The sequence below is a fragment of the Mastomys coucha genome, unplaced genomic scaffold, assembly GCF_008632895.1.
Source record: "Mastomys coucha isolate ucsf_1 unplaced genomic scaffold, UCSF_Mcou_1 pScaffold11, whole genome shotgun sequence".
NCBI classification, from domain to species: Eukaryota; Metazoa; Chordata; class Mammalia; order Rodentia; family Muridae; genus Mastomys; species Mastomys coucha.
Genome location: NW_022196893.1, coordinates 13,064,848 through 13,075,790, shown reverse-complemented (window position 1 = coordinate 13,075,790; position 10,943 = coordinate 13,064,848). Strand labels below are relative to the sequence as shown.

The 10,943-nt window shown below is 43.8% G+C and overlaps 1 protein-coding gene across 2 annotated transcripts in view; it reads right to left on the bottom strand.

The window, feature by feature from the left end:
* The window catches only part of Wbp2nl (WBP2 N-terminal like), a 15,443-nt gene extending 4,681 nt beyond the window's left edge, over positions 1-10,762 (bottom strand). Inside the window, exons 1-5 of one of the 2 annotated variants that reach the window (XM_031358200.1) lie at positions 10,647-10,762; positions 4,133-4,241; positions 3,734-3,875; positions 3,480-3,572; positions 1,221-1,325 (exon numbers count right to left, since the gene is read on the bottom strand). In XM_031358200.1, coding sequence (XP_031214060.1) covers positions 1,221-1,325; positions 3,480-3,572; positions 3,734-3,875; positions 4,133-4,241; positions 10,647-10,708 — 511 coding nt within the window. In that variant the 5' untranslated portion in view covers positions 10,709-10,762. The remainder of the gene's footprint in view (positions 1-1,220; positions 1,326-3,479; positions 3,573-3,733; positions 3,876-4,132; positions 4,242-10,646) is intronic. The other variant, XM_031358207.1, reaches the window with a different exon arrangement.
* Between the last annotated feature and the right edge of the window lie 181 nt (positions 10,763-10,943).

Genomic DNA, 10,943 nt, shown 5'->3' with positions numbered 1-10,943 from the left:
CTACCGAAGTTCAAGGCCAACGTTCAAGGCCAACGTGGCTTACAGAGTGAAAAATCCCAGGCCTAACTGGCTCACAGTGAGAGGCCAACGTGGCTTACAGAGTGAATCTCAGGCCCGACTGGCTCACAGAGAGTGGCACGGCCTCTCACTGTGAGCCACACACTAAAAGTGTGTGCCACCATACCCCACATTTCATTTTTACTTATGTGTATGTGTGTCTGTGTGTGTTCCATGACTATGCCTGTCTGAAGAGGACATCGGATCCCCTGGGGCTGGTTCCACTCAATGTGGGTGCTGGGAACTGAACTTCAATCCCTTGAATGAGCAGTAAGTACCCTTAACAATGGAGCCCTCTCTCCAGCTCCCATTGAGGCTCTCTTGACACTATCTTTAGTTCATTTTCTTGTTTCTGTGTACTGCTAATCCTAGATGCTCTGCAGTTTCCTTTGGGTTTCAAGTCAGCCTTCAAGTGCTGAAAACTGTTGACAGGCAATTGCAGTCTAGTGAGACGCTCCTAGGACATGGATGCCTGTGATCAATATGTAGCTGGATATGTATACAGTTTTTTAATCTTGGATTTCAAAGTGAGATATTATTTTAGCATATTGGTAAAACATTTATCTCAAAAAAATATCATAAGTAAATGGAATGGTGCCTCGCTCATCTACTACTGAGCAAGCCAGGTCTTCGTGGAAGCCTGCACCTTTCTCCATCTTAGGCATGGTGGATGTGAAAAGGCAAAGGTCGTGAAGCTCAGGATGTGAGTGGAAGGCTTGGCAGGCTTGAAGGCTGTGATAGTGTAACATCGGTGGGCAGGGCTGCCTTCTGGGCAGGCTCTCAGTAGCAAGCAGGCTCATCACTAACAGGAGTCGCTTAGGTGCCCTTACGCACCATGATCGAAGTCTGCAGCGCCCACACAGAACCTCAGTACTTGGTAGGCTGAAGCTGTACTGCGAATTCCAGGCCAGCCCCATTTCAGACACACACATTCACAGGCAAGTAAGCAGAATGATGCCTGAAATGCAAGTCCAGTCATTTGCTCACTCACTATTGGGTTTCAACCAGGAAACAAAATCATGAGAGCCCCAAACCCTGAAGCAAGGTTGTAGTGAACTGTCTTTGAGGGTCTGGCATGCTTTTCCACTTCCTAGGGCCACCTCGTCCCACACCTCACCTTGGCATGTCTGTGGGGCATACATGCTCCTCTTCCCACACCTCACCTTGGTACGCCTGTGGGGCATATATGTTCCTGTCCCCAGTGATGACATAAATTCCTAGAGGGCCCATCCAGAAACTTGCGACTCTGAGTGGAACTCCTTGGGCAGCTGAGAAGACAATTTGGCAAAATAAGAACTCTTTATTCAGACTGGAGAGATGTCTCAATGGTTAAGAGCGCTTACTGCTCTTCCAGAGGTCCTGAGTTCAATTCCCAGCAACCACATGATGGCTCAGACCATCTGTACATCTACAGTGTACTCATATACATAAAATAAATAAATAAATCTTTAAAACATAACTCTTTATTCTTTTATATCATGTATATGTCAGCTATGAACTGAATAAATATCAGTACTGGCCACCACCTTACATGTGAGCCAACAATAGTCTTGTGGTACCAGGAAAAAAATACATTGTGATCCCTTTCTTAAATGGCATATACTTCTTGACAGTAGCAACTTTGTCATCCCTAAATAAACATCCAATAAATAGATGTTTCCCCATCTATCAAGTGAGCATAATATTAGTATCTTTTTAAAGATTTACTTATTTTTATGTATGTGAGTGCACTGTAGCTGTCTTCAGACACACCAGAAGAGGACATCAGATCCCATTACAGGTGATTGTGAGCCACCATGTGGTTGCTGGGAATTGAACTCAGGACCTCTGGAAGAGCAGTCAGTGCTCTTAATGACTAAGCCATCTCACCAGCCTAATATTAGTATCTTTATCATAAGGTTTTATGTGCATCAAACTAACTGTTGTAAAGGGCTTAGACCACTGCCCAGTAGTAGACTCAACATTTTTAAAGTGCCAGCTAAATTACTTGTCTTTAAATTGAACTCATTTCCTCTCAGACTTACACTGATTATGGGTCTTGACCACGATACACAGCACCACAGTTCCCTCACTATAGTAACAGAGACACGCTATACCCTTTTTTCCATTTTATCTGCGGCACCATACTCGTGCGTCTGTTAAAGCAAACATATGTGTCTGAAAATGCCCACCTTCACTGGACGGTGTTTTTAACATCTAGAGTTTGAGGTGGACAGCAAAAAAAAGAAAGGGAAAGAGAATTTGCTGACAGAACAAAATGACAGCCCGGAGGAGAGAGAGGACAAGGCACAAAGCTCTGTTTGATTGGATTGTAGAAGAGTGTGGGTGGCCTGAAGAGAAGCCAGGCTGGAAGAGTATTTTCTCAGTCACAGAAAGCCATGAGGTCAGTAGTGTTGGACAGTAGTTATCCCTAGTCTCCTCTTATGGATGGTAAGAGCAAACAAGAGAAGCAAGGCCAAGGTGAGGAGATCAAAATGCACATAACAAAGCCTTCCCCAGGTCAGGCTCAGGGAATTGGCAAAGCCTTCCTGTAATCCATGTACAAATATTGACAGAGCTCACAGAGAGCCTTGGCTGTTCCCAGCCTGAGACTGCTCACACACAGTCCTCTACTGAGAATACCTGACCTTTCCACTTGTGCTGTTCCTAGCAACACCCTTAACTTTCTGAGCTGCTCATGGTGCTGCTGGATCCCAGTGAGCAAACCCATCCTATCCAGATATCCTGTACACGGACATGTTTGCTCTTCATTCGCAAGCAACTCCAGTCAGGTATCCACGTGTGCAGGATGTGACACAAAAGACCAGCAGTTTTAGGGTAGTCATATAGATGTCTGACCACAGGCTCCTCCAGGACAGGGTGACATTTATAATCGCACAGTGTGGGATTTAACACATAATAGGTGTAGTGGCTGGTTTTGTGTGTCAACTTGACACAAGCTGGAGTTATCACAGAGAAAGAAGCCACCCTTGAGGAAATGCCTCCATGAGATCCATCTGTGGGGATCAAGGTGGGCCCATTGTGGGTGGTGCCATCCCTTGGCTGATAGTCCTGGGTTCTATAAGAAAGCAAGCTGATCATGCCAGGGGAAGCAAGCCAGTAAGGAACATCCCTCCATGGCCTCTGCATCAGCTCCTGCTTCCTGACCTGCTTGAGTTCCTGTCCTGACTTCCTTTGGTGGTGAACAGCAATGTGGAAGTATAATTTGAATAAATCCTTTCCTCCCCGACTTGTTTCTTGGTCATGATGTTTGTGCAGGAACAGAAATTCTTACTAAGACAGTGGGTAAACTCAGAAATGCTTGTTGAATTAATTCATATAGAAATATCAAGTGCTTGACACCAGGCTAGCCACTCTCTGCTAATTAATAGTCCTGTTTCAACTCCTTCATCCCTAAGGTTTTTACTGGTTTTATCACTCACCAGCAGAGGCAGCTTTGGCCATCAACTGGGCAAAGTCGATTGCACCTCCTTTCCGGAAGACTATTTTAAAAGTAGCAGAACCTTCCCAGCCACCTGGAGGAAGAAATGGCAACAGCTTACCGACACTGAGCAACACCCTCAAACAGGCAGGTCAGCTTTTGTTTGAATTCTAACATGAGGCAAGTCTTAATCTTAAGCTTTCTAGCATCTTCTCTGGGATATAGCTGAGGCACTTCTAAGAGGGAAAAACTTACCATCTGGAGCTGCCTGAATTGTCCCTTTAATGTAGTTTGCCCCAAAGATTGGTTGTTCAACGGTGCAGTTATTCATTAGATGAAATGGCATCGTAAAAGACAACATGGGATCGTTGTCAGAACGTGAAGTCACAAAAATCACCTGAATGAGGAAGGAAACTTTGGGAAAGGAATACAGAATTTTTCCACGGATAGACTTGCAAAAGCAAGGTCAAGGTCACGTGGGCACTGTGGCCCAACTGAGAAACATCACCTCCTTTCTTCCATCCTGCTTCCAAATGGAAGTCTCAAAGTAATAACGTTTTAAAACACCTTCAAACTCAATGTTTAACTTTTTTTTTTTTTAAGCGTTAGACAAATGTAAACTATTCAGCCCATCAAAAGGAAAGCATAAATTACCCGGTATGAGGTGAGAAACAGAGCCCCCTTCTTTGTACCACTGAAGAGGTTGGAGCCTGGCGGGTACTGGGGGAAGGAGAGGTCCACATCTGAACATTTCTTCAAGAGACTGCAGAAAGGCAAGGCAGACGGCACGTGTTAAGATGCACAAAAACTGAGCTGGGCAGTGGTGGCGCACACCTTTAATCCCAGCACTCATCGAGAGACAGATCTCTTCTCCCTTTTTATCACTGGGTTTTCTTTGTCTTTTCAAGCTTATTTCTATTCTCAATGTCTGCCAGTAATTCTTAAATTTCTTGTGGAAGAACTAGGAAGAACTGGGGCTCTCGGAATGTTTAGCTGGTAAAGAAGGCAAGGCAGGTGGCTGCTTGCACATCAGTCCAGCTTCTCTCTGAATGGGGACAATTTGGATTCATGCTCTCCTCACTCATGGAATCTAGCTTTCTAATGTCATTTTTTTGTTTTGTTTTGTTTTGTTTTGTTGTGGTTTTTTGTTGGTTTTTTTTTTTTTTAGTTTATTTGTTCAGTGCCTCCCTGATGATAATTAGTAACAACCACCACCTGATTCATTGCTGTGGCTCTACCAAAGGGTAAGTCACTAAACATTTATTTTTTTAAAAAAAAGAAAAGGAAACATGAACAAAGAGCATCATGTAAGTAATAGGAGACATGTGTCACGCAAATGGCACAAAGATGTCCCAGTCATTTAACAGGAGGGGTTATTTATGGTGGAAACGATTGTGAAAGATCTCATGGAATAGATATGGCTGGAGCTGACTCTTAAGAAATAGGTAGTGTTTTCCGGGCGGTGGTGGTACACGCCTTTAATCCCAGCATTTGGGAGGCAGAGGCAGGAGGATTTCTGAGTTCGAGGCCAGCCTGATCTACAGAGTAAGTTCCGGGATAGCCAGGGCTATACAAAGAAACCCTGTCTCAAAAAAACAAAAAAACAAAAAAACAAAAAAACAAAAAAACAAAAAAAAAAGAAAAAGAAAAAGAAAGAAAGAAAGAAAGAAAGAGGTGGTGTTTAAATAACAGAGGTAAGGATACAAGGGACGATCCAGACACAGGGTCAATGGCATTTGCAGAGATGGAGAAGCAGATGACAGAAAGCAGATTGCCTGCTTGGGAGAAGATGAGCCATATGGATGAACCAAGCCACAGCAAGAGTAGCGTTAGGAAGAACAGCAAGACCAAGTTGGGCAGTTGCCTGGGATTTGAGCTTGGGGAACTCACTGGACCGGCAAAAAGAAATAGCAAGCTCTAGATTTTTCAGCATGGACTGAGAAAGAGGTGCTAGCTAAAGTGATATAGCAGAAGGATCTGTTAGGATCATAGGATAAAACAATTATTACACATTTGTAGTGGCTGTGATAATATACAAAACTGTAATTGTGACAGTAAAACTTTGGGAGTGCGCAGAGCTAGATAGGACAAATGCACACCTCACAAATGCACACTTCACAAACACATGCTTCACAAACACACACGTCACAAGCATAGACACATGTACATCCACAATGCTCATAGCACACACCCTTCACAAGCATACATAGAATTCAAGGCTTACATCCTGGACTTATATAATGATCTGCTGGACTCTGTAGTGATATCCTGTCTCAAAACAAACAAACAAACAAACAAACAAGCAGCAGAGCTGCAGAGATGGCTCAGTTGTAAGCACTGACTGCTCTTGGAGAGAACTCGGGTTCAATTCCCAGCACCTCCATGGTGACTCACAATCACCTGTAACCATAGTTCCTACATCATCTTCTGGCCTCCATGGGCATTACACACATGTTACACAACAAACATGCTAGCAAAACACCCATACAATAAAATTAAAATAAAATACAATAAAAATGTCTTAGGGTGTTAATGCTGTGAAGAAAATGCTAGGAAGATGGCAACTCTTTTTTTATATATATAATTTTTTAATTGGTTGTTTTATTTATTTATGTTTCAAATGTTATCCCCCTTCCCAGTTTCCCCTCTGCAAATCCCCCCCATCCCACTCCCCCTCCCACTGCTTCTATGACGGTGCTCCCACTCCAGCCTCACAGCTCTAGCGTCCCCTCACACTGGGGCACCAAGCCTCCACAGGACCAAGGGCCTCCCCTCCCATGATGGCAACTCTTATGAAGGAAAACATCTTACAGTTCAGAGGCTTAGTCTGTTATCACTAAGGTGGGAAGCGTGGCAGCGCACAGGCCGACTTGGTGCTAGCGAAGGAGATGAGAGCAGGGAGGAGGAGATGACACTGGGCCTGACTTGAGCACTTGAAACCCCAAAGCCCACCCCCGTGACACTTTCTTCAACAAGGCCACATCTCCTCCAACAAGGCCACATCTACTCCAACAAGGCCACATCTACTCCAACAAGGCCACATCTACTCCAACAAGGCCACATCTACTCCAACAAGGCCACATCTCCTTAAGAGTGCCTATTCTCTGAACCTATGGGGACAATTTTCATTCAAACCACCACAAAATACAAAAGCAAAAATCTCACATAAACCAACCAGGTGTGAATAAAGCTTTTATAACAGGATAACAATAACAGTGCGATAGCTAGTGGTATTATTTTCCTGCTTTTATTAAAATTAATTCAAGATTAATTACTTGAATCCTGGTTTTTAGTATAACTTGAGGATCTCTTAATGAAATATTTAGGATGTGAACAGTTTTAAAATTTGGAATGCTTATATGTACAAGAAACTTGGGGGAATGAGACCCAAGTCTAATGACATTCAACCGCTTCATATATATCCTCCTACACACATAACCTGAAGGTAACGGTGTATAATATTTTAAGCAATGTTACACATAAAACAAAGTGTCATGGAATGGAATTTTCCAGACAAGGTATTTGGTGGCACTCAAGGGTTCTTTTGCTTTTGAGATAGGGTCTTGCTATATAACCCAGGCTGGCCTAGAACTTATAATCCTTTTGCATCAATCTGAGTGGTAGAATTGTCAAGGTGATTTCACCTTCACATATGGATTTTTTTTTAATTATGTGTGTGGCCTCTGTGGGAGAGGGTAGTAGATGTGAGTCTATAGGTACCCTTGGAGGCTAGAGGAGGCCAGTTCCATCTAAAGCTGGACTTACAGGCATGTGTATGCCATTTCCCACAGGTTCTGGGAACTAACCATGGGTCCTATAGCAGAACAGGGTGTGCTCTTAATAGATGAGCCATCTCTCCAACCCTATTGAAATCACACTTGAATTCAAAGGAACATTTTAGATTTTGAATTTTCAGATCAGAGATATTCAAACTGTACTGGGTGAAGACAAGATGGAAACATAACAGTAAAACTATTCAGTGTACTCCTAAGAACTATTTTATTATGTAAAGAACTGTTTGGTAGTAGGTATTCTTTATGCTCAGGTACTAAAAGTAATCTTTAGTTTCCAGCCCAGCTGAACTCTTCAGTACAAAGTTTGTACCCAAAACTTGTAAACAAACTCCACAAGATCTTTATTTTAATGATACTAAGATAATCACAACACAGACCCTAAATTCTTCCTTTATCCTTGGGCATCTTGAATCTGACAGTGAGGGACCTCTGCCCTGGTTTTCCCTTCTTTGGCTTGTTGGGATGCCTTGGCCTGACTGAGCAAATCAACTTCTCTGCTTTCATTTCTTTCTTTTGGGAGGCTGAAATGCTCCAAGCGTATTTCTAGGACAGAAATATCTTGAAGGTCCCCTCCTTGTACAGTCCTCTAACTAATCATCAAGGTAGTGCCACCTTCGGATGAACTCAGCTATTCTTCTGTGGACAGCAGTGCAACCTTGAGCCGCTCTACCAAATGACAGCTTGTTCCCACAGGTTCTGGGAACTAATCATGGGTCCTATAGCAGAACAGGATGTGCTCTTAATAGATGTGCTCTGGTGTTAACTCTTATCCAAAGTTAGATAAATGGAACTCCTTCACAATGCTGAGTTTCCTTGTCTTTCAACGTGGTGACCTTCACAATTTACTACACATGAAAAACACCCAGGGTGAGCGGAATGAATACATTGTGCTATTATTGGAAACTAGGTCATTATTGTTGTTGTTTTTTTTTTCCACAGCAGAAGAGAGGCTCAAGCTGGCTCCTTCTTGCCTCGAACAGCATCCTTGGCATCACAGATAAGTCAGAGAACCAGGTGGTACCAGCCTCAAAGACACATTTTGATAGAAGGGTAAAGACACATTTTCAAAAGTTTTCAAGCAGAGCCTGGCAAGATAGCTCCTTTCGTAAAGGCACTGAGCCTGGTGATCTGAGTTTGATCCCTGGGGCACTCATAATAGAAGGTAAGAGGACTCCTGCAGGTTGTCCTACAACTTTTCTAGTTCTGTGGCAGGAGCGCGTGCATACTCACACACATATGTAATTTTATTTTTTAAAAAAACTCTAAACAGCAATGCTTATAACTGAGGGGAGAGTCTCAGAATAGTTCACATTGAGAATTAAGCAAAGATGTGTGCACACTGGAGTATCAGCCACCGACAGCAACTATATAGATACTGGCACTGGAAACTGTCCCAAGATATTAGCAAATGTAAATTAGACACAAAGCCACAAGCTTTCCATAAGAAAAAGTGGAGAGAAAGCCTACCAAAATGCAAAAAGTACTGAACGTTGGAATTTGGGCAACCAATTCTCCCCCTGATTTCCCTACTGTGGCATCAAGTCTCTGCACAATTTTAAATAACTGATAAAATAAAACAATCCAGTCTTTTCCATTTTTACAACACAGCCTAGCCCATACGTTTATGACTTCTCAGCCATGATGACGAGTTCTCTACAAGCCAGGTATGGAGGCATGAACCTACATTCCCAGCAGACTTGATCAGCACATCCGGCTTCAATGGAGCATTTTGGGTTTTTAGATTAGAAATATTCAGAATGTCTGTGCTAAGGCAAGATAGAAGCAAGACACTCTGCCTCCAACTTGAGTCACTAAATTATTCCTAATATCTGAAATATATGCTTCCTCACCACCACCAACCTCTTTGTAACTTACTTCTTCATTTAGCAATACACTGAGGATGCTTCTCAGTGTTAATATATTATTATTATTACTGCCAACAGTTAGTGTTCCAGTGTGAAATCTTTGTTCAACTCTAAATCTAAGATATTCTATTGTAGTTGTCTAATTACTACAAACATTCATTGGGAGGCTAAGGCAGAATCACAAGTTCAGGACCAGCCCTAGCCAAATAAATCGACAGCAAGATTTAGTCTCATCACATTCAAACATACCACAGTTGTAACTGAACTCTCAAATGTGTATCATAACTATAAAGAAAACTAAAAATAGAATCAATTTCCTCTCCTCTCAAACTAATTCCTTACTGTTGTTTGTATCTGAGAAAGGCAGAGAACTGATGGTTCTTTGATGAAGAGGAAGCAGGAAATAAAGCTTCTAAAAGCCAGCAAGAGATGTTGATGCATAGCATGTAATTCCAAACCCAAGTCCAGGCTCTCCCACGTGCACTGAAAATGATTTTGAGCCAATTATTTCTCGTATTCCTACCTGTGAAATGAGGAAAACTGCTCACTGCAGATGGAGCATATAAAGACAAACAACAATGCTTACCACGCTTAGCTGTTCAGTGAAAACTATTGGTACGTATTCAAGAGCACAGATTCTAAAAATTTAAAAGAACAAGAAAAAAAAATCAGGACTTTTCTGAGTCAGAGTCTTTCTGCAATATAGCTCTGGCTGTCCTGGAACTTGCTTTGTAGATCAGGCTGGCCTCAAACTGACCTCGGAGTTCTATTTGAGCACAGCATTGAATGAGTCTCCCGGCCAAGTGAAGAAAATCAGCAGAGAGAGGACATAATCCAGAAGAGGCAGAGATAGGGGGTAAGGAAAGTGGGTGAGGAGGGAAATGCGGCAAAGTCATTAAGTTTGCCTAGAGATGGGCTTCTCCTGACAGAGATACTACTTTACATGCCCCAGCCCTGGGAGAGACTGAGAGTGACATTCTTCCTAGGGACCATTACTTCTGCTCCCTATAAAGGTGACGAACTCATGTCCTAGGTTGATGCAACAAGGAAAGAGAACTTCTGGGGGATTTTGCAGTAAGGCTTATGACAGTTCTGGATTAGTTACTTACACTCGACATCCTATCCCTTCTTCCAACTCAACTACCCTTTTATGCCTGGTCCCATGAGGCGCACCCAGAGCCCTCAGAGTGACTGTCACCCTCTTAAAGTCGCACACAGCCAGTGGAGGCTGTCCCGCTATGCAAGGGCTGACCCACTCTTCACACAAATCTCGCTCAGACCTTTGTTCTGAGAATGCCCACGCCCCTCGCACCCCGCGCACGAGCATAGCCACAGGCGCCTGGACTTGGCCGCAGGCGCATGCGCCCAAGCATCAGGGGCGGAGCTCCGGGGAAGAACCCGGAAAGGGCGGGAAAGTCCTCGATTCGCAGAGGGCTTTCTAGCGTGCATGTCTACCCTGAGCATCTCCTCCCTCCTCCTCGACAGCAGCCTGAAAGTTCCCTCGGGCACCTTTCACCATGTGGGATGGCGGCCCCGCGGCGGTCCACTGTATGGTTCTGGTTCACTGCCATCTTGCTCTTGGTCCCCTCCCGCCGCCGCCCGCCCTTCAAATGGGAAGGGGCGGGGCCTGCAAGGCAGGGGGCGGATCCCTGAGGAGAGGGCGGAGATTATGGCGCAGAAAGTTGGAGTTGAGTGGGCAGCTGTCACAAGAGGAGCTGTCACAAGTCAGGGGAGGAGAGCCCCGGTGAGGAAAAGGAGCATGTTCGTGGAGCTGGCTTCAACCCTAGAACGAGGAAGGCCTGAAGC